Source organism: Drosophila takahashii, chromosome 2R, assembly GCF_030179915.1.
Source record: "Drosophila takahashii strain IR98-3 E-12201 chromosome 2R, DtakHiC1v2, whole genome shotgun sequence".
In the NCBI taxonomy this organism is placed as follows: Eukaryota; Metazoa; Arthropoda; class Insecta; order Diptera; family Drosophilidae; genus Drosophila; species Drosophila takahashii.
The window spans coordinates 43,134,250-43,154,422 of record NC_091679.1 but is presented as its reverse complement, the minus strand read 5'-3'; the positions used below and the strand labels follow the sequence as shown (position 1 = coordinate 43,154,422).

At 41.6% G+C, this 20,173-nt stretch overlaps 3 protein-coding genes and 1 long non-coding RNA gene across 6 annotated transcripts; 2 read left to right on the top strand and 2 right to left on the bottom strand.

Moving 5' to 3' along the window:
* Positions 1–344: 344 nt before the first annotated feature.
* On the bottom strand, positions 345–1,461 carry LOC138912618 (uncharacterized). Its single transcript, XR_011418180.1, has 3 exons — positions 1,431–1,461; positions 1,181–1,248; positions 345–1,005 (listed from the first exon to the last, which is right to left on the bottom strand). It is a non-coding gene; the product is annotated as an uncharacterized lncRNA (long non-coding RNA).
* On the top strand, positions 558–7,056 carry LOC108060742 (atrial natriuretic peptide receptor 1). Of its 3 annotated transcripts, XM_017146577.3 has the most exons (11): positions 558–852; positions 914–1,025; positions 1,820–1,985; positions 2,293–2,370; positions 2,770–3,046; positions 3,552–4,107; positions 4,167–4,279; positions 4,341–4,419; positions 4,715–5,358; positions 5,617–5,941; positions 5,996–7,056. In XM_017146577.3, the coding sequence occupies exons 1-11, from the start codon at positions 558–560 to the stop codon at positions 6,828–6,830; spliced, it is 3,480 nt and encodes a 1,159-aa protein (XP_017002066.2). In that variant the 3' UTR covers positions 6,831–7,056. The 3 variants fall into 3 exon arrangements, with proteins under 3 accessions (XP_017002066.2, XP_070069862.1, XP_070069863.1); XM_070213761.1 differs by lacking the exons at positions 558–852; positions 914–1,025 and adding an exon at positions 1,518–1,636 and having other exon boundaries at positions 2,743–3,046; positions 5,996–7,054; XM_070213762.1 differs by lacking the exons at positions 558–852; positions 914–1,025 and adding an exon at positions 1,518–1,636 and having other exon boundaries at positions 5,996–7,053.
* Positions 7,057–11,598: 4,542 nt separating this feature from the next.
* LOC108060770 (ribitol 5-phosphate transferase FKRP) lies at positions 11,599–14,246 on the top strand. The gene is made up of 3 exons (XM_017146630.3): positions 11,599–12,488; positions 12,761–12,877; positions 12,942–14,246. The coding sequence occupies exons 1-3, from the start codon at positions 11,673–11,675 to the stop codon at positions 13,803–13,805; spliced, it is 1,797 nt and encodes a 598-aa protein (XP_017002119.2). The 5' UTR covers positions 11,599–11,672; the 3' UTR covers positions 13,806–14,246.
* On the bottom strand, positions 14,055–19,496 carry LOC108060769 (dynein intermediate chain 2, ciliary). The gene is made up of 8 exons (XM_017146627.3): positions 19,283–19,496; positions 16,887–17,320; positions 16,257–16,491; positions 15,590–16,016; positions 15,450–15,527; positions 15,002–15,393; positions 14,521–14,942; positions 14,055–14,467 (listed from the first exon to the last, which is right to left on the bottom strand). The coding sequence occupies exons 1-8, from the start codon at positions 19,328–19,330 to the stop codon at positions 14,284–14,286; spliced, it is 2,220 nt and encodes a 739-aa protein (XP_017002116.2). The 5' UTR covers positions 19,331–19,496; the 3' UTR covers positions 14,055–14,283.
* Positions 19,497–20,173: the final 677 nt, after the last annotated feature.

Here is a 20,173-nt window from a genome sequence, read left to right as displayed (position 1 = left end):
GTCCTTTAAAATCGTTAAACATTTGTCTTCGGATTACTTCAAGGACTTTAAATTTAAAGATGTGCCGAAAGAATTGCCAAAGAGTTGAACATTTTCGTGCTTTAAGTGGATAATTACTCGCGCGTCATTACCTTTTATTGCAATTTGAATTAATTTCAAATTTACATGGGACCCTTGAAAACTCAGTACTTGAAGATCTAGGCAGTTTTTTGGGTAAAAGTAAAACCCATAAAATTAAGTCAGTGAATGAAGTGATTTAGCATATCCAATGGGTTTTGAGTCATTTGATGCTGTAATTCTTATATTTAATGCACTAAACATGTTTAAAGTGGATTACAAAATACTTTAAAATACGTAGTGAATTTTAACATTTGGAAATTTAATTTTAAAAAATTGTTAAGTTAGTTTCTGGAATATTTTTCAATTTTCAAGTATACAATGAGTACATTAAATTCTGATAAATGACAGCTTTAAAGTTTAACTTTATTTTGCCCCATAAGAAAGCGGCATTACAGATTGTATGGATATTTCTTATTGAACAGTTAGCAGTCCTTGAAATGCACCTGCTTCGGATCAGCATCCAAGTTTTCTTCCTGGTGCTCGCCGGTTCCTTCACTGTCCATCCCAATCCCCGGCGCAATGAGATCATCTGGGATGATGCCAATAAGGATCTCAGTCTGGATTCCACCACCTCGATGATGTGGTTCAATGGCAGCGATGCGGGTCCCGAGGTGAAAATGTTCGAGAGGAGCAGGGAGGCCAAGTACCATCAACTTCCGAGGTACAGTGAAGCGGGTGAAATGGGCCAGATGCGTGTCTACAATGTCGGTGTACTAATGGCTTCTCATTTGGGTAAGTGATTGGACTGTTGAGTTGAGATTTGATGATGGACCGGGCATTTGGTCATTACCAGATTCCCCATTCGATCTGGAGCGTTGTGGACCGGCCGTGGATTTGGCCCTGGACGAGATTAACAAAGTCTTCCTAAAGCCCCACAATATAACCCTGTTGAAAAAGAAGGGAAGGTTAGTAAAGCTACTTTTATAAGGTTATTAGGTTATTATTAAAAAGACCTTGAAAATTTCTGAATTAAAATGACTTGCAGAAAATTTAATTGGGCGCCATTTTGTAAGAACATTTTTATGGGTGACAACCCTAATGGGATATAAATTCAGCTCACCTCTTTATAAACAGAACTCCCGAGTATATCTGCAGTTTGAGGAGGTTGTTTTCCAGGAGAAGCTTAAACTTCTCGTAATCCGCGGGATTAGAAAAAGTTTATGCTTTTCCTAGAAAGCAACATCCTCAAAACTGCAGATATACAGCGTGAAAATGTTTCAAGTTCGTTTGGATTTCGTAGTCAGCTCAATCCTAAACACAATAATAGAAATGAAATAAACCGGAAAACTTTTGAAAAAACGAATAATTACACTGTTATTTTAAGACCGTTCGGCACGTGCTCTGATATTGAAATGAATTCTCCGGAAGGTTCTAGGGCCCTTCTTGACTTGACAAGTCATGGCCATCTTGGTATCGGAATAAAATAAAACCAGGGACGACAGGATTTCTCGATAGTATTTATATATTTATTTGAGGTTAACTTTTAGTATTGCAAACTATTCCAAGTAACTTTTGGGTGACCAGAAATTAACATTAAAAAAATAAATATGATAAAAATAAACTTTAAAAAATTAAATATAGGAATGTCCTAAAAATGTTGATAAATATAAGTTGCAACCCTTTATCCGAATATATATATTTTATAGCTATTTTAGCTTATCCTTACCTTTTAATGTCCACCATTCTCTTCTTATATTAGTTACCCATCCTGCTCGGGCGCTCGGGCTCCAGGACTTGCGGCCGATATGCATTTCCAGGACGACGTAATCGCGTTTATTGGCCCAGCCTGCGCCTTTGCCCTTGAGCCGGTGGCACGTTTGGCCGCCTACTGGAACACGCCCATCATCACCGGCATGGGAGATCAGGTGAGAGGATGCAGGCACAGGATTCCGATCCCCAAGTCGCGTGTCAGGCGACGCAGCACGCCGCTTTCAATTATGTGGCCTCCGACCCCGTGGAATGCGGAACCCCGAGCTCCAGTTTAATCCACATCCACATCCAGAAGCAATCACATTTAGCCACCTTAATTGTGTCGTGGTCTCGTACTCTTGACATTGGCAATTAAATGGTTTTCGGCTTGCTCTTTAATTTGCATTTAAGTTTTCCCGTATTATTGACAAATGGCATTTTCCCCCTTTTGCCTTTTGCTTTTTGCCCACCTGCTGCTGCCAGCCGCCTTCCTCGGAGGGTGAGCTCACGGTGACTTCCGGGATCCTGGGAAGGATACACAAGTGGAAGAACGAGAATACGGTAAGTCCTGCACGGAAATAGTTAGAGCCTTTAATTCTAGCTTCAACAAGATACAATTTATATTTAAAACTTAAAAAATGAAAACCTTAAGATTCACATGGTTTTTAATTCTCCAAAATATAAATACTTTTCAACTTTTTTTTACAAAAATTTAAATTTAAAAAGAATTTTTCAACAATTTTAAAATTTTTTTACAAGGATTATACTTAAATTTAATTAATTTAATAAAGGACACTATAAAAAATGTAATTTTATTTTTTGGAGGATCTGCTTATTTTTATTGAAATGCCACATAGTCCTAGAATACATTTAGTACCTGCACATCTTAATGCCTGGCTTAAAGCTTTCCTGGCTTGAGCAACGGGCTACTAGCCCTCTCGATACCCTTATGTCTTGCAGGGTATGTTCAAGGACAAGTCCAAGTACCCGACTCTGACCAGGATGTCCTACTGCCAGTGCCGGCTCATCCTCGTCTTCGCCAGCGTCATCCGGCAGTTCAACTGGAAGCACGTGGCCCTGCTGGTGGACAGATCGGAGCTCTTCTCGTGGACGGTGGGCAAGAACCTGGAGTACGGACTGCGGCAGGAGGGACTTTTGAAATTCGTAAAGGAGCTCAATGGGAACGAAGAGGAAAGCTACGATAACTATCTGAAGGATGCCAGCATGTATGCCAGAGGTGATTAGTAATTATTTGGGATTTATATAAAACGATCGATGGAGTGTTGGTTATCTTACAACCCTTTCATATTAAAGTATAACCGAATTTCCATAGAAACACAAGCTTATTATCATGTTTTTTTCAGTATAAATTTGATTTTGTTTAAATTCCGTAAAACTAATATATTATTTTAGTGGAAAAGTTCATAATATTTTTTGATTCCCTCTAGTATTATTTCGATTGAATTCCCAAAAATATTATGATAATAATAGCCGGCTCGAAGGACCAAAATTTGTAGGGGGTGCTTTGGTGTGGTACTTAACTACTGAATAGAATGAACAATCCGGCTCGAAGGACCAAAATGTGTAGGGGGAGCTTTGGTGTGGGTTTAAGGTAAAATAAAAACTCCACTGTAGTTTAATTCTCACACAAGTAGACAATAGACAAGTGGACTTAGAAAACCGTTTTTGTTTTATTATTTCAAAGTTATTTTACTTAAACCTACATTTTATTCTTTTGTCAGTTGTCATCCTTTCAGTTCGCGGAGTTCTGGTGCGCAAATTCATGCTAGCGGCCCACAGTCTGGGCATGACCAACGGTGAGTGGGTCTTCCTGGACGTGGAGATCTTCCAGAGCGAATATTGGGGCGACAAGGGGTGGGAGATGAAGGACGAGCACGACGCAAAGGCTCGAAAGGCGTATGAGGCCCTTTTGAGGGTCAGTCTTCTGCAGCCGACGAGTCCCAAGTTTCAGGATTTTGCAGATAATGTTAGGGAGAATGCGCTCTACGATTACAACTATACGTTTGGCGAGGGCGAGGAGGTGAACTTCTTCATTGGAGCCTTCTACGATGGTGTCTATCTCCTGGGAATGGCCTTGAATGAGACCCTCACCGAGGGTGGTGATATCCGGGATGGCGTCAATATTACGAGAAGGATGTGGAACCGCACCTTCGAGGGCATCACGGGGCATGTGCGAATCGATGATAATGGCGATCGAGATGCGGACTACTCCATTCTGGATTTGGATCCAATCAACGGAAAGTTTTCGGTGGTGGCCCACTATTCCGGTGTTCACAAGTGAGAGAATGGGTTTACATTTTATAAATTAAATTACATTTAATATTTTTCGTTTAAAGAGTGTATTCAGCTGTTCATGGCAAGAAGATTCATTGGCCAGGTGGCCGCGAGGAGCCTCCGCCGGATATTCCACCCTGTGGCTTCCAGAACTCATCAGATTGCCTTGGAAACTGTATGACTTTCAGATGTGTTAATATTATTTTAATATTTATATTATTACTGTCTAATTACAGTTTCCACCATTATGTACTCTGTATTTGGTTTGGCTGCCTTCTTGGGTCTTGTGTTACTGGTTATTTGCCTGCTCCAAAAGTAAGTTACTTAAATGAATTATATAAAAAACATTTAATTATGTAATTTAATTTTTATGCACTGAAACAAAATTATTTTTGAAAAATAAATAAGAATATATTTTATTAAAAATGTCGTATTTCAAACTTAAACAAAATAAAATTTTTTTAAATCAAAGTTTAGAATTCTTAAAGAAATGGGAATAATTTTGTATGTATTTATTTTTGATTTTATGTTTTTATCTATGAATATTTGGGTGCCTTCTGTTATAGTAATGAATAGATAATTTAAATTTAATTTATTTTTTTTCTTTCAGGCAAATGAAGCTCAGCAAGGAGCTGAACAATATGTCCTGGCGTGTTCGGCCCGACGACGTCCTGATCGAGATGGGAGGCATGTTTGGCTCAAAGGGCGGATTGCAGCGCCTGGATGTGGAGAACATCTCGCTGCAGCAGTTTGGAATCCACTCAGGCCGAGCTTCGGTGGCTAGCTTCACTTCGCTACCGCCCCAGGTGTACACCACCATAGGTCAATTCAAGGGCGAGCGGGTGGCCATCAAGAAGGTGAACGTAAAGAAGGTGGACCTAACGCCGCAGCTCCTCTGGGAGATAAAGCAGGCGCGGGATGTGAGCCACGAGAATACGGTGCGATTCGTGGGCGCCTGCATCGATCTGCCAAGACCGACTGTCCTTATTTTAACGGAATATTGCTCGCGTGGGAGTCTGAAGGATGTCCTGGAGAACGAGGCCATCGAGCTGGACTGGAACTTCCGCATGTCCCTAATCCACGACATCGTCAAAGGCATGAACTACCTGCACAACAGCGATGTGGCGGCCCATGGAAAACTCAGGTCCTGCAACTGCCTCATCGACGGACGGTTTGTGCTCAAGATATCCGATTTTGGGCTGAGGACTCTGACCACTCCCTCGGATTTTGTGCGGGATCAAAACTATTATCTAAGTAAGCTTTTGAAAATCTCCTCTAAAGGTGTCTTAAAAAATTATGCATCTTTTAATGGATTTTTTTTTTAAATCTTTTTTTCTAAAGTTCAATTTTCTGCGATTATATTACAAAATGGTTACAAATTTGCTTTAAAAAATCGAAATTAAGTTAGAATTCAATCTAATTTTGATTTTTTGAAAATATTTTTTAACCAGTCAAATGTGGCTGGAAAACGTACATAAAAAATTAAATTTTCTAATTTAATTCTTATTCTAGAGCTTCTGTGGATCGCCCCGGAACTTCTCCCACTGACCTCCATTCCGGGTTGCTGCCCGGCCACTCAGCGCGGCGACGTCTACTCCTTCGGCATAATTCTAGAGGAGATCGTCAATCGCGGTGGACCCTACCAGGAGGCCCGCCAGCAGATGGACGTCCATACGATCCTGCACAAGGTGCGCCAGTGCAGCGGATTTAGGCCACTCATCCGAGAACGTGAGTGTCCGCCGGATCTGCTGGAGCTCATGGAAAAATGCTGGGCGGACAACCAGGAGGAAAGGCCCACATTCTCCACGATACGCAGCAATATTCGCACCATAATGAAGTGGGTTTTTTTAGATATCAATAAATCCTATAATAAATTTCCAATTTATCCCAGGGGCTTTTGTGAAAACCTAATGGACGACTTGCTGAACCGCATGGAGCAGTATGCCAACAATCTGGAGAGCCTTGTCGAGGAGAAAACCCGTCAGTTGAGCCTGGAGAAGCAGCGCACCGAGGAGCTGCTCTACCAGATCCTCCCACGTCCCGTCGCCCAGCAACTGATGGCCGGCGATCTCGTGGAGCCGGAGGAGTTCAGCAGCGTGACGATTTACTTCAGTGACATCGTCGGCTTCACCGAGCTCTGTGCCCGCAGCAGTCCCATGGATGTGGTCAACTTCCTGAACGACCTGTACAGCACCTTCGACCGGATCATTGGTTTCTACGATGTCTACAAGGTTGAGACTATTGGCGATGCGTATTTGGTGGTCTCGGGATTACCAGAGCCCAATGGCGATAAGCATGCCCGCGAGATTGCCCTGATGGCCCTGGACATTCTGCAGGCGGTCAGCTCCTTCAATCTCCGCCACAAGCCGGAGTACAAAATCCAGATTCGTATAGGGATGCACTCGGGATCCGTTTGCGCCGGAGTCGTGGGCAAGAAGATGCCTCACTACTGTTTGTTTGGGGACACCGTCAACACGGCATCGCGGATGGAGAGCACCGGCCAGCCGGGAAAGATTCATGTTTCCTCCGCCACCAAGGTTATTTTGGATAAGTTTGGAACCTTCCAGTTGGAGCAGCGCGGCGATGTTGAGCTGAAGGGCAAGGGCACCGTGACCACCTACTGGCTGAACAGCACCACCGAGGGCGAGGCACGACCGCCCACTCCCCAGATCCTCACCACCGACGAGGTGCCTTTCCCGCTGCTCTTCGCTGGGATGGGAAAGTAATCGAGAGGATGCGATCAAGGATCCTTAAAACGATCTCCTTAACATCAGTATTATTTATGGGCGTCACAAAAACCTCATCCAATGTATTTTAAAGTATTTTTCACACGTTTTTCAAACCCTCCGTCCAGAAAATCGTCATAGATTTCAGTGACACACCTGATAACGCTTTCAGCAGATAAATATTTTATACTATATTGAAGGAGAACAAAAACCGCTTTTAGTGTTTTAATAATATTTGATTTTATTGATGACTCTATTTTAATGTAAATTTATAATATATTCAATAGCAAATTCTGTGAAAAACTTTAAAGAAATGACTATAAAAATGTTTAAATTAGGGTCTGAATAGACAGCGTCCAACTGCCCAAGTGGGTTGTTTGAAACAAAAACCACTGCAGCAACTGATCTGCCCAGGTTGGCACTGGAAAATTAAAGCTCGTTCAGAGTCACAGTTGGTGAAATTGAGAAGTACGTCATCTTACCGGTTGCTCGTTTGGGAGGCACTTCTCCATTGACACAACGCCTATGATACACAGCCAAATCAACAATTTGGCGATAGTGGAAATTATAGACATCTTCACGTTTGCAAAGTTGAGACTCAACTGAGAACCTAAGGAACATCCATCGCTTTATATATCATCCACTTCAATCAGAACCCATATCATTCTGCTTGGCTTTAAGAATTATCATTTTTAATGGGTTTTTTAACCCCGCACCGCTTTATCAATTTTGCAACGTTAAATATATTTATTTTGTTCCAAAATAGCTCGAATTTCTTCGTGAAACTTTCATGACATTCGAACATTTTAAATATTAAACAAAATATTAAATATATCACAAAAATTTTGTTGTTGCATACTTTTTGAATACCAAAATTTCTTTAATTTTTCACGCGAGTGTGGGGTGATGAATATCACCCATATCACCCCCCGTGGATCCGTACATGGTATCTTCTCTTTTAACAATAGCGTACGAGATACCTGTCCTTTAACTAGTATTCTGTCCCCAAGATCAATGCCCGAGTTATCAGTTTCAGAAATATAAATGAGATATATTATAATATATTATACATATTTATAATAAATAACAAATCAGAGTAAAATGGACGATATATAAAGGCATGCAAGTTCCTCAGTTGATCAGTTGAATCGTTACTTCGCCAGCATGAAGTTGTTTATAATTCCCTCGATCGCCCGACTAGTGATTTTGTTGGGTATCCTAGGCGGTGTATCAATGCAGAGCTGCCTTAAAGACCATGATAGGGTAAGACAACTAATTTCTCAGTTTTTCCACTGTCCCTCGGACAACTAATTCCTCAGTTTTCCCACTGTCCCTCGGAACATGCTCTTATTTTACAGTGCCAACATAAGTTAGACTGCTGCAGTGATTTCTGTTACAAAAAACCCAATTCGATTTTTGGACTCTGCCAAACAAAATTTATTTAAATCTTTTTTGTGCACTCTTGAAAATAAATTGAACAAGGATGATAATATTGAAACTGATGGCACGGTCCATGAACTCAAGTACCTCCCAGCAAAAGGCCATTCCAATTACGACGGTACTAAAAAATCGTATATTAATATATCATTTTGTGCCAATACTGGTTATAATAATAATAATTTCATCAGATAAATATTTTATACTATACTAAGGGAAATACAAAAAAACCGCTTTTAGTGTTTTAATAATATTTAATTTTGATGATGACTCTATTTAAATGTAATTTGATAATTTATGTATTGGCAAATTCGATGAAATGCTTTGAATAAAATGACTACAAAAATGTTTAAATTAGATCATTTATCTGATTCGACAGTGTCCAACTTTCCAACCGATTTGTTTGTAACAAAAACCACTGCAGCAACCGATCTGCCCAGGTTGGCACTGGAAATAAAAGCTCGTTCAGAGTCACAGTTGGTAAAATTGAGAAGTACGTCATCTTACCGTTTGATCGTTTGGGAGGCACTTCTCCATTAACACAGCGCCTATGATACACAACCAAATCAACAATTTGGCGACAGTGGGAATTATAGACATCTTCACGTTTGCAAATTTCAGACTTAACTGAGAAACTAAGGAACATCCATCGCTTTATATATCATCCCCTTCAATCAGAACCCATATCAATCTGCTTGGATTTAAGAATTATCATTTTTGTGAATGATGGGTTTTTTCACCCCAATAAATCCGCTTTATCAATTTTTCAACGTTAAATATATTTATTGTGTTATGAAATCCACATGTATCATGATTGGGCTTCTAGTATAGAATATAAGTGTGCTAGACTGCATTACATTTTGAGATACACGATCCGCAGCTGGGGAAAACATGGTTCAGAGAAAAACGGATTTAAAGTAATGGGATATATCTCCTGGTATAAGTTCCAAAATAGCTCGAATTTTTTCGTGAAACTTTCATGACACGTTCTTAAAGAGTTATTCTACCATTTTAGGAAATAAACAAAAATTCTTTTTTTTTTTTGTTTTTTGTATGTTGTTTTACTAGAACTCTGTCCCCAAGATCAATGCCCGAGTTATCAGTTTCAATACTATCACCCTTATTTAATCGTCATGGGTTCAACTGTCCTGCAAATGTGCCCAAAGAAGAAATATAAATGTATATTACATATATTTATAATAAATAACAAATCAGAGTAAAATGGACGATATATAAAGGCATGCAAGTTCCTCAGTTGATCAGTTGAATCGTTACTTCGCCAGCATGAAGTTGTTTATAATCGCCAACACCCGACTATGGATTTTGTTGTGTATCCTAGGAGTTGTGCCAATACAAGGATGCATATTACCTTTTCGGCCGGTAAAATCATATCTTCATTAGCTTCATAAATTTTCACGTTTAATACATTATTTTTTAGTGCCGTCGAAACTTGGATTGCTGCTCAAATCTTTGTAGCCCAAGATCACACCATTGCAGACACCCCCGCCTCTAATATGCTTAGAACGTTAAAGCTATAACGTTCTATGTTAATTTGTACCACATTATATTACTTCATATTCATATTTTAATAAACACTCTTAAGTAATTCTTCCTTTGCATTCATGCGATTTTAGGAAAAGGCTGGGCAATGGCTTATTGCTGATAAGTGAAACTGCAAAAGCTAGAAGGTTGAGATTTCGCAAATTCGTTGAAAACCTTTTAAATAAAAACGATTATAAAAATTGTCAATCTAGTTTATTGTGTTACATTGGTCTTCTTCGACAGGATCCAACTCTGGATCCACTTTGTTGGTAACAAAAATTACTGCAACACATCGGCCTATTAGCATGGCACTGGAAAATAAAAGCACGTTCAGAGTTTCAGTTTGCCAAATTGAGTAAGTAGTCGTCTTACCGAACTATTGTTTGGAAGGCAGCTCTGCATTGACACAACGCCTATGATACACAAGAAAATCAACAATCGGGCGATCGTAAAAGTTATTGACATCTTCATGCTGGCAAAGTTAAGATTCAACTGACGAACTGATGAAAGCACAAGACCCTTTTATTTATCTTTCACTTTGCTCCGAATCTATAAATATGTATCTTTATTATTTCACATTGTTTTCGTTGTTGATAAGGTAACTCATGACCTAAAAATTTAAAATACTTTTAGCCCCGTTTACTTTTAGGGTTTTTAGGATTTATACACTGACAAAACAACGTCGTAAAGCCAATGATTTCGCATTCAATTTAAACATATTTCGCCATGTTTTACATCCATTGCGGTTTTTATGTATTTTAAATATTAAAATAGTGCCTAGTACCTCCTATTCAAAATTATTTGTTCGAACAATTATTAAATGAACGTTCCGCGAAAATTTAAAATCTTATAAGTGTGGACCAAAAATTACTTTTTTCTCGAAATCTTATTGCTATTTGTAAATAAATTTTATTGTGAAGCACATTTATTTATTTGTGTAGCACACACCATGGACATCACTGGGGCTTCTTTTGGTACAAACACTGCTGCAACACACCACATTTTTTATGCACTGGAAAAGACGAATATGTTTAGAGTGAAAGTTGGTCAAATTGAGTTAAGGTCTTACCCTTGAACCGTTTTGTATGCAGGCTTCAATTGGTACAAGACCTACAATAAAAAATAAAATCAATAGTCGGGCGATCGTGTGAGTTATGGACATCTTTATGCTGACAAAGTTAAGATTCAACTGAGAAACTGAGGAACATGCATCCTTATATATCTGTATCTATATATATCTGCATGATTTTACACTCATTTCTTTTAGTTAGTTATCAAAAGTTATTTTTAAGTCTTCTTTCTGGACCGAGAGAGAATAAACAGGGATGATAATATTGCAACTGATAACACGGCTCTTGATCTTGGGGACAAAGTACTAGTACAAGAACGTAATAAATTAAAATATGAATATTTATAAAAATGATGGGCACAACTTAAACTTGGACTACTTTGACAAAATTATTTAGTAGTCCAGACTTTTGTAACATATAATCTATATATACAAAGTGCAAGATTTTAAACGGTTAAATTTTCCAAGGAAAGTGTGAAGCTTAGTCAAAAGCTTTGGAAAGCGGAAGGATATGCGGTTAGCTATGCTGGGAGAGAGCTTTCCATCCGCTTTTCCAGCTCCCAGTGCCATCAGCTGTTCGAAAGGCTTTCCCGCCGGGGGGAGGAAATCTGTATTTGCGCATAGCCGAGGAAAAAGGAATAGCCACAAAAACAAAGTGCTCGAAAAAAGCAAAGAAATAAAATAGTTATAAGAGTTATAAAACCGAAACAATTGCAAACTGATAATGAGCTACCATCGGTGGAAGGATGTGGATCATCAGGAATCAGGAGATTCTAGCCATGCTAGCCATGTAGATGCAGTGTAGATACCCGGGGAGCAGCTTAAAATACAGATACACACAGAAGAATCTAGAATCCCTCACATCCTGCGACATGAAGGTCTTCCGGTTGCGTTTGGTGAAGGTCCTTCTGCTGGGATTCCTGCTGGCCAACCTGGTCTTTTTCTACTACACCTGGAACACGCTGCTCTGGCGCCGGATTAGTAAAGCCCTGTCCGGGGAATCTCCGCCAGCGGAGGAACTGCCAAAGCCCGCCAAACTATCGCCCAAGGACAAGCTGCGCAATGCCAACAAACACATACGGAAGTCCATCACCATTGTCTTTTACGGGCACTACAACTTCGAGCAGGACCTGCGGGCCAGCATAGATAGCATCCTGGACGTGATACCTAACATGCCCATCCTGGTGCTCCAGGATGGCGGTGCCGAGTATGCCTATCCGCCGGTAAACTATGAGCGAAATCTCACCGCCGGCGAGGAGCGTACTGTGATCTTTAAGAGCCTGGCCTTCGACGTGCGGCACTCGCGACAGGAGCTGAATCCTCTGGCCTCGATCCGCACCAAGTATGTGCTTATAATGCCCGATAGTGTGCGGCTGAGCAGCAAGAACATCCTGCAGAAGATCCTGCGCGAGATCAACTCATTGGGTGTGCCTGGACAGCCCAAGGAGCAGCGTCCTCCGGTTCCGCCCGAGGAGACCGTTCGTCGAATGATCCTTGTTCCATTCGCCGGCAACCTGAAATCCTTTAGCAGCTGCGTCCGGATGACCATGGACCTGCCCGACTGGACGCTGGAGTTGGTGGCCACCAACGATACCAAGCGATGTGATTTGGTGGGTATAAATAGTTATAAGGGGAAGCTGCAATCAAGATAAATTAATTATGCCGTGTCCGTTTGTCCGTATGTCCGTATGTACACTGAGATCTCGGAAACTATAAAAGCTAGAAAATTGGCATTAATCAAGCAGATTCTTGAGGTTTCTGCTTAGATCAATCGACCACAATCGCCTTAAACGATTTGAAAATGTGTCTGAGTAACGGGTATTTGATAGTCTAATCTTTCTCTGGTTTTTAATATTTTAAAAATACAATTTTTTTTTTGCAGTTCCTGCAGAAGCACGCCATCCTCTTAGATGCCACAGCTTTGGGAGCCATGCCGGAGCCCTTCACCCTGCCCTTTCCAGAAATGCTCTACATGCAGGCTAAAATAGCCAATCTGTCGGTGGGTAAAACCTTTTGGAATCCCTTAATCCTTACATCAATACTAAAATCTAAATCCTTTACAGACCACCGTGTTCCCGCAGGCCTTCCAAGAGGGTCGTCGCCTGTTCGCCTCGTTTCACACCAAACAGCGGCGGATGGACCTGCGGCGTCGGCAGTTCCGGGAGATGTACAAGAAGCTGCAGATCAAGCGGATCGTGAGGCGGGCCTACCGGGTGCCCGGGAAGGCTCAGGCCCGGGAGGTGTGGGGCCAGGGTCACGGCCTGGTCCTGGATGGCCAGTTCTCCTCCTCGAACACCTCGCTGCCCCTGATCACGGACATCGATCTCTTTGGCTGCGAGAGGACCACCAAATCCTGCATCGGCAGTGTGTACAATGAGAGGCCCTACTACTCGTATCTGGGCAAACATACGCCACCCTGCTGTCTGGACAAGCTGAGGACCACCTTCAATCACGTCCTGGAGGAGTTCGAGAACGTGGGCATTCGCTATTGGCTGGACAACCGCGCCCTGCAGAGCGCCATCGAAACGAACCACCTGTCGCCGGATGCCTACGACATCGACATTAGCTTCAATGTCCAGGATCTGGAGCGTTCGAATGCGATGAAGAAGTCGCAGAGCAAGCCGTATGTGGACAACGAGGGATTCTACTGGATCAAGGCCACCGATGGCCACTACTTCCGCGTCCAGTTCTCCAAACCCAACCAGGTGGGCGTCAATCTGCTGCCCTATTCGATCAGCGGAACGGAGGCGAAGCCCAGTGGATTTTTCGGCTGGAAGGCCACCACCTTCTCGGCGGACTACCTGCATCCCATGTCCACGGTGCTCTTCCTGGGCAAGAGTGTCATGTGTCCCAACAATGTGCTCGAGTATCTGGAGGAGAAGCACATCAAGGTGAGGTCCGCTGACCTGGATGCGGAGGAGGATTGAGATTAGTTTTCATAAACCTAAAAAGAGTCTGTGAAAATGATATTATAGTTTGGTTTTATCTGCTGAATGATCTCAGTCATCTATTACAATCGTGATTATTAGGGAAGAAACCTCTGAGAAGAAGTCTATCAGTTTAGTCTTAATGATTGAACTGAAAAACAGGCAAAAAATGGATTGAAAAAAGTACAATATTTTGTATTATTCCCTAAGATCTTTCAGTCCACTAAAAACTCTAAAAACGGATTTGACTACAGTTTTAATCAATGTTTATTTCGTTTCTAAGCCTATATACAATTTTGTGATTTTTTACATTGCTTCTGAGTTCCTTGCGTTGGTTGATAGCAAATTTTTGTTAGACTTGATAGGAACATAAAATAACATAAGAATCTTTTAGAACCGCCAGCAGATCTATGTGTGTAAAATATAATACATGAAATCAGACCATTTTGTTTATCTGCTGTGTTGATAATATTCGGATTTAGCTGCGCACGGTGGTGGCTGCATCGGGGATTACAGTTCCCTCGGGTAGTTCCCGTACCAGGGATAATAGCTTCTCCAGTTTGCCAATCTGCAGGGTGTTCTGATCGAGATAGAGCTGCTTCTTGGGCGGCTTGACCATCATGCGGAGATTGGGCGACAGCTTCAGCGAAGTGGTGACGCCCCTGGAATTATTTTAGGCCATTAAGAGGTTTTCCTATAAACAGATAGTACCTACTTTTCATCGCCCACCACAATAAAGGCGAGCTTTTCGTTGAAGGAGAGTCGGGTGAGCTTGTTCTTCCTTTTCGGCACCACAGCCTGAATGCAAATGGCCTTGTATTTGTTCACATTCAAATCGAAAACATGCACTTTTCCCTCAGTCGTCACCGCTGCGAAAACGGTGCTCGAATAAGGAGCCCATTTCACATCACCTACGGCAGCTCCAAGATCGAAGATGAACAGCGGATCGGGACGCATGTCCTCCCAGACTTTCACCCGCCAGTCGCCGCTACAGGATACGAAAATGTTGCTGTTGAAGCGATTGAAGTCGATGCGGTAGACGGACATGTTGTGGGCATTGTAGGTCATCAGGTATTTGGAACTAAAGGCCGTGCTGCACTTGTAGATGTAGCCGCACTCGGTGCCCACTAGAAAAACCTGGGAAAAAAAAGGTTTTATAGGATTAATAACCAGAAAATCCCAGACTAATGTACTACCTTATTATCCACGGGATGAAACACCATGCAGGATCCTCCGCTCTTTAAGCTGATCTTCGTTCCATCCGGTCCATCCACCCTTCCATTCTCGCGGTACAAAGTAATAATCGTGGTGACCCACAGCTTGTTCTGCATGAGGATCCAGTTGAAGACCCGTCCATCGGAGGACACCGAGAAGAAGTTCACCTCGCCGTCGGTCATGTCGAGACCCCATTTAATCTGCCACACGCACTCCCCATGTTTGCAGTTGACCCCCTTGGATACATAGAGCGGCTCCTTGCAGTCCTCGCGTAGATTGTACACGGCCACATTGCCGTCATAGAGGCCAATTACCGCCAGAAAGGGATAAGTGGGATGGATATCGCAGCACATGACCCCACTGTCGGTTTGAACTGGAGTTGGAAAAATTATTTAATGAGTTCCTAATAGAAAAAAAACTAGGACCCACTTATATAATCCGGAAACGAGGGATTCTTGACGGTGAAGAGGCACAGGTAACCCTCATTGGTTTGCTTCATAAAGTCATCTGAAATATCAGAAACCAAAATGATATAATGCTTATCCAGAACTTGCTTATCTATAACTTACGCGATCCAAAACAAACAGCAAACAGATCATAGTAACTCGGATTGAAAAGTATATCGGTGACATTCATCTTCTTGGTCTTGTCGTACTGGAACTTCCAGAGGGGCAGTAGGTTGCCCTCACCCTCACGGAACTCGTCGGCGGGATCCTCCCAGTAGCGATAGTCGTGGGCAATGTCATCGTAGATATTCTGGTTGATCATGCGCTCGAGGATCTGCCAGCACTTAAGATACTTCTTGTTCAGCTGCTCTGCAATCGCGGACTTATCCCGGAACTTCTTGGCCCTTCTGCCGCGCTTACGATCGTCCTTCTTACTGCCATCCTTCTGCTGCTCCTCGAAGTTCTCCATATACGAATCGTAGATGACCCACTGCAGCACATTGGCGCCGAACTGAGAGCGCGGCGGTGGAATGGTCTGGGTGTCTACATTCTATAGGAAATAAGCACTTTTGGGATTAGATTCAAATGATATTAAATAATGGTAAAAATTTTACAACCAAAAAAAATCAATATGAAACGTAGATCGATAAATTTTAACTTAATATGCGGCCAGGTAAATTTGATATGGTCGGTTAAAAAATTTCATGTAATAACGATATGGTAACAATTACTAAGTTCAGAATCTATATAGATAATATAGAAATACTTTCGATATCTAGAGCTTACTCACCCTCTTGGGATTTGTGTAGGTGAGGGCACCCCGTTCGCAATAGTTGAACTGGTTGATCAGCTTCCGTTTCTTCGAAGAAGCAGCCGCCGCTTGTGGGGCGGGTTCTTCGTCTTCGGCCCGGGCTGCTCCACCCTCTCCCTCCCCCTCACCCTCGCCTTCATCGCCCTCGGTGCCCTTGGCCTCCTCGTCGTCCTCCTCCTCGACCTCCTCTTCATCCCCGCCGGCGTCCTTTGCGCTGTAGTATAAAACATGATGAAAATGTAGAAGTAACAATTGGGTTAGTAATTGGATTACTTAAATCGAAAATATTAATAATAAACTATAGTTATTTAGTATTCTATCTTATATGGTAAAACCTGTACCTAAATGATCTCTACAAATGTAGTACATAAATATAAATATTTGTAATTATCGCTATCAACGATTTAGTAAGAATAGATTTTAAAGATAAATGGATTTTAAAATGGTCTAAATTACTAGTTTAGTTTCTGAATATTGATTTTATAAAAATATTACAATAACCTACACCAAAAGAATATTTTTCTAAAATAAGGTAAATTTACTAAAGAATAAGAAACATTTAAAAAATATATATTTTTCCAAAATTTACAGATTTTTAAGAGTACTCACTTGGCCCCATCATCATCCTCCTCGCCCTCGCCCTCCTCCCCGTCGACATTTTCGGCTTCGCGCTGCTCCACCACCGTGTAGTTGGGCATGGGCAGTGGGTAGCCGATCTCGTCCGACTCCTCGATCTGGCGGCGACCCTCCTCCGAGTCGACGTGCAGCGAATTCCCGGGGAAGGCGATCAGTGTGACCGTATTGCCAGGCACGGGAGCCAGGACAAACTCCCCCTCCTTGAAGCTATAGACCACCAGGTTGCGGATGACATTGGTATTCGTGGGGGTCAGCACCTTGGTGACCTCCTCGCCCAGTTCGGCCTCGGTGAGATCCAGCTGGTCATCCGGTTTGAGCAGCTGGCGGGATTTCATCCAGGCATCGAAGTCATCGGCATCCCCGCCACCTCCTCCACCACCTTCGGTCTTGTTCTTGGACGTCCTCAGCTGGGGAAATTGGATCAACAGTATGACTAACTCAAGGGATTTCCCGATGCGGTTACGGAGTGTGTGTGGTGCATGCAACATTCCACTGATGGTGCCCCAAAAAGAAACGAAGCTGGGAGTGGGAATCCGGATGGGTGAGGGTCACTTACCTGATATTAGACCCTAAGATCTGGGTGCAAACTTTTTTTTTTTGGGCAGGTGAGAGGAGGATCATGAGAAAAAGGAGAACCAAGCAGTATGCGGCATGCGACTTGAAAGGAGATACATATATATGTCCAAATATATCGTTTGATAGGGTTTTGGTACCCAAGGCGGCGTTACCTCGTCGCCATCCCAGTCGCCTTCGCTGGCGATCTCAGGATCATTATCATCCACCTCAGGATCGACGGCTCCCTCTGACATTGCGACGATGCCTACTTGACTGATCTATGATGATTTGAGATGGGGAGCGATCTGTCCTACTTTAGCTACGACTACGAGTTGAGTTTTAGACTTTTAGATCTGAAGAAACGACTACGGATTGTATTTACAGGTTGTACATATGGAAAGATATCGGTTATTTACATTAGACACAGACAGGCACTCGTGGTATTTACAGGTCCCTAGCTTACAATGCGTTTCAGAATCTTCAGATTTTTAATATGGTGATTATTTTTACAGTGCTATGCATTCGAATTTTTCATTATCAACTTGTTTTATTAAAATATTAAAAATAGTTAAATATCGGAATAATTAAATGAATATTTTTTGTCTCTTTACTAAAATTAAAGAGTTTAAATAAGTATCAATCCTTGATATTTTAATTTCTTTATTTAATTACTTTTTATTTAGTTATATAGAATGGTTATTGACTCTTGAATTCATGATATAACTTAAATATTTTTGATATATTTGTATTTTTTAATGGATATTTTTCTTAAGGGAAATTTCTACGAGATTCCTTATATTCCACTTGATTCCTGATTTTGAAACGCACTGCAATCACACTCACAGGCACACAGATCTACTCAGTTAGCTAAGAGTTGCTAGTGGGGATGGGATGCAATCTAATGGTCATTATACCGCCATGGCCTTGTTGGCTAGCTTCCACATCCTGGTCGATACTGGGATCTTTAAGGGGTAAGAAGGAACGGAACCGAAGACTATCTGATGGGATTTTGGAGTTTTCTGAACCCGGTAAATGTGTCCGGCGAGAACGGCGTGGCAAGACTGAGAGCCGAAAAAAGGAACCTCGACTTGAAGCCAAGACATTCGTGATGACGTTCGCCACGTCAGCGGCCTCTTCACGACAAAACTTTCTGGCCCTGACGTCACGACCAACAGGATGAGTTGGAATAAACAAATTGCACACAACTCGATTAGCAGGTCCTGCCAGGAATGGAATGGGTGATATGGGGAATAACAGCTCCCACCTCCGCGAAAGATTTCGTTCTGTTCTTACATAAATACATATTTATTCTGATGTGCATCTAAATGAATAAGGTGAGCCTAGGGTCGTATACGTGAGTGATTTATCGACTCTTTTATTGCGTTGCGCCTGATGAGACTTCGACACTCATCATCAGCAGCGAGGCAAGAAGGCAAAAGGCTAGCCGAAAGCCAAATAAATTGGTAGCTGTAACTAAATTGCACCGCTCCGATCGCTCTGCTTTCCGGCTTACTCAGCTTGGCACGCACATGGTGGGTACTACGGCCCCACCTGCCCCTTCCGGAAATTGCAAATTATGTTTCGTGACAAAGTTCCATCAAGGTGGGAGCCAAGCTTTCAGACAAACTTATTAAAAAGTAAGCGCAAACAGGCGCAAAAAAATTTTAAACACAAAAATAGACTTGGGCCCGCAGCAAGGACCTCGTTTTTCGCCATTACGCCGCCAGCTCTCGAGGCGAAAGGACGTGTGTGCTTATACCAAGTGTGGATTGTATAATAATAGGGAAAATAAGTTATGTAGCTTAAGTACCTACCTTCCCTTTGACCGGCTTGCCATCGCCTTTTCCCGGTTTTGTTGCCATTCTTCTGGCGGTTTTTCCGAATTTTTTCACCGAAAATCCTCAAGTTTTAGTGAGAACCTTCTGAATATATTTGCTAAAATTTAAGTAACTCGTTTCACCAACTGAAATTAATTGTGTTTGTAATTTTTTTCGTTTGGTTGACCGACAGGAGCCCAAAAAGTGTTTTGATGAGTGCGTATTTCACAAAATCACAGCCAACTAAAGGCTAACCTTGCGTAATCTGCCATTTCCTGGCCTAAATACTTTGTTTGTTTCAGTTTCTATAGAAATTTGACAATCGCCTTACGCACCAGGTTACGGTTGCCATTTGCATATCGATTGGATATAGGAAACGCGCCTGAAACTGGCAGAAAGCTCCGTCAAAAAAGTTTGTTTTATAGGGATATCAGTCAGTTGTGGAAAATAAATTGCAGGAGTCGCAAATTTTAAGTTAAACTTTAATGTTCTTAGAACCTTTTTTAAATAATGCATTTCTTAATTTTTTTAAAGCCGAAGTTCTGTTTGGAATTGAAAACTAAGTTTTATAAGAAATTTGTTGTAAACTAAAGAGAGAATATACCATCCTTTGAAAATAGATAACATTTCTACGCAGCAGCTCAAAATATATAAAAATAATCAAAGTAGATGGCGCAGCTGTATACAAGAAAAGATACAAATAATATATAAAATTAATTTAAAAGTTCTTTCTGACTGAGAAAAACTAAAAATAACATTTTAGACCACAAAACTATTAATCTCTATTTTATATGTAAAGCTGCGCATGAGAAATACATTTCTTAAGTTAGTTGGAGATCACCTTCTTTAAATATTGCACTAATTTATACTCAGTTAAACTTTTGTATT

What these genes read in the sequence shown, in the direction of transcription:
- LOC108060742 (XM_017146577.3), top strand. Translation starts at nt 558, where the DNA reads ATGCACCTGCTTCGGATCAGCATCCAAGTTTTCTTCCTGGTGCTCGCC. An exon ending in GTTATTTGCCTGCTCCAAAA is followed by an intron (nt 4,420 to 4,714) that starts GTAAGTTACTTA and finishes TTTTTCTTTCAG; the next exon opens with GCAAATGAAGCTCAGCAAGG. An exon ending in GGATCAAAACTATTATCTAA is followed by an intron (nt 5,359 to 5,616) that starts GTAAGCTTTTGA and finishes TTCTTATTCTAG; the next exon opens with AGCTTCTGTGGATCGCCCCG.
- LOC108060770 (XM_017146630.3), top strand. Translation starts at nt 11,673, where the DNA reads ATGCAGTGTAGATACCCGGGGAGCAGCTTAAAATACAGATACACACAG. An exon ending in ATACCAAGCGATGTGATTTG is followed by an intron (nt 12,489 to 12,760) that starts GTGGGTATAAAT and finishes TTTTTTTTGCAG; the next exon opens with TTCCTGCAGAAGCACGCCAT. An exon ending in CTAAAATAGCCAATCTGTCG is followed by an intron (nt 12,878 to 12,941) that starts GTGGGTAAAACC and finishes AATCCTTTACAG; the next exon opens with ACCACCGTGTTCCCGCAGGC.
- LOC108060769 (XM_017146627.3), bottom strand. Translation starts at nt 19,330, where the DNA reads ATGGCAACAAAACCGGGAAAAGGCGATGGCAAGCCGGTCAAAGGGAAG. An exon ending in CCTACACAAATCCCAAGAGG is followed by an intron (nt 16,017 to 16,256) that starts GTGAGTAAGCTC and finishes TATTTCCTATAG; the next exon opens with AATGTAGACACCCAGACCAT. An exon ending in CTCGTTTCCGGATTATATAA is followed by an intron (nt 15,394 to 15,449) that starts GTGGGTCCTAGT and finishes TTCCAACTCCAG; the next exon opens with TTCAAACCGACAGTGGGGTC.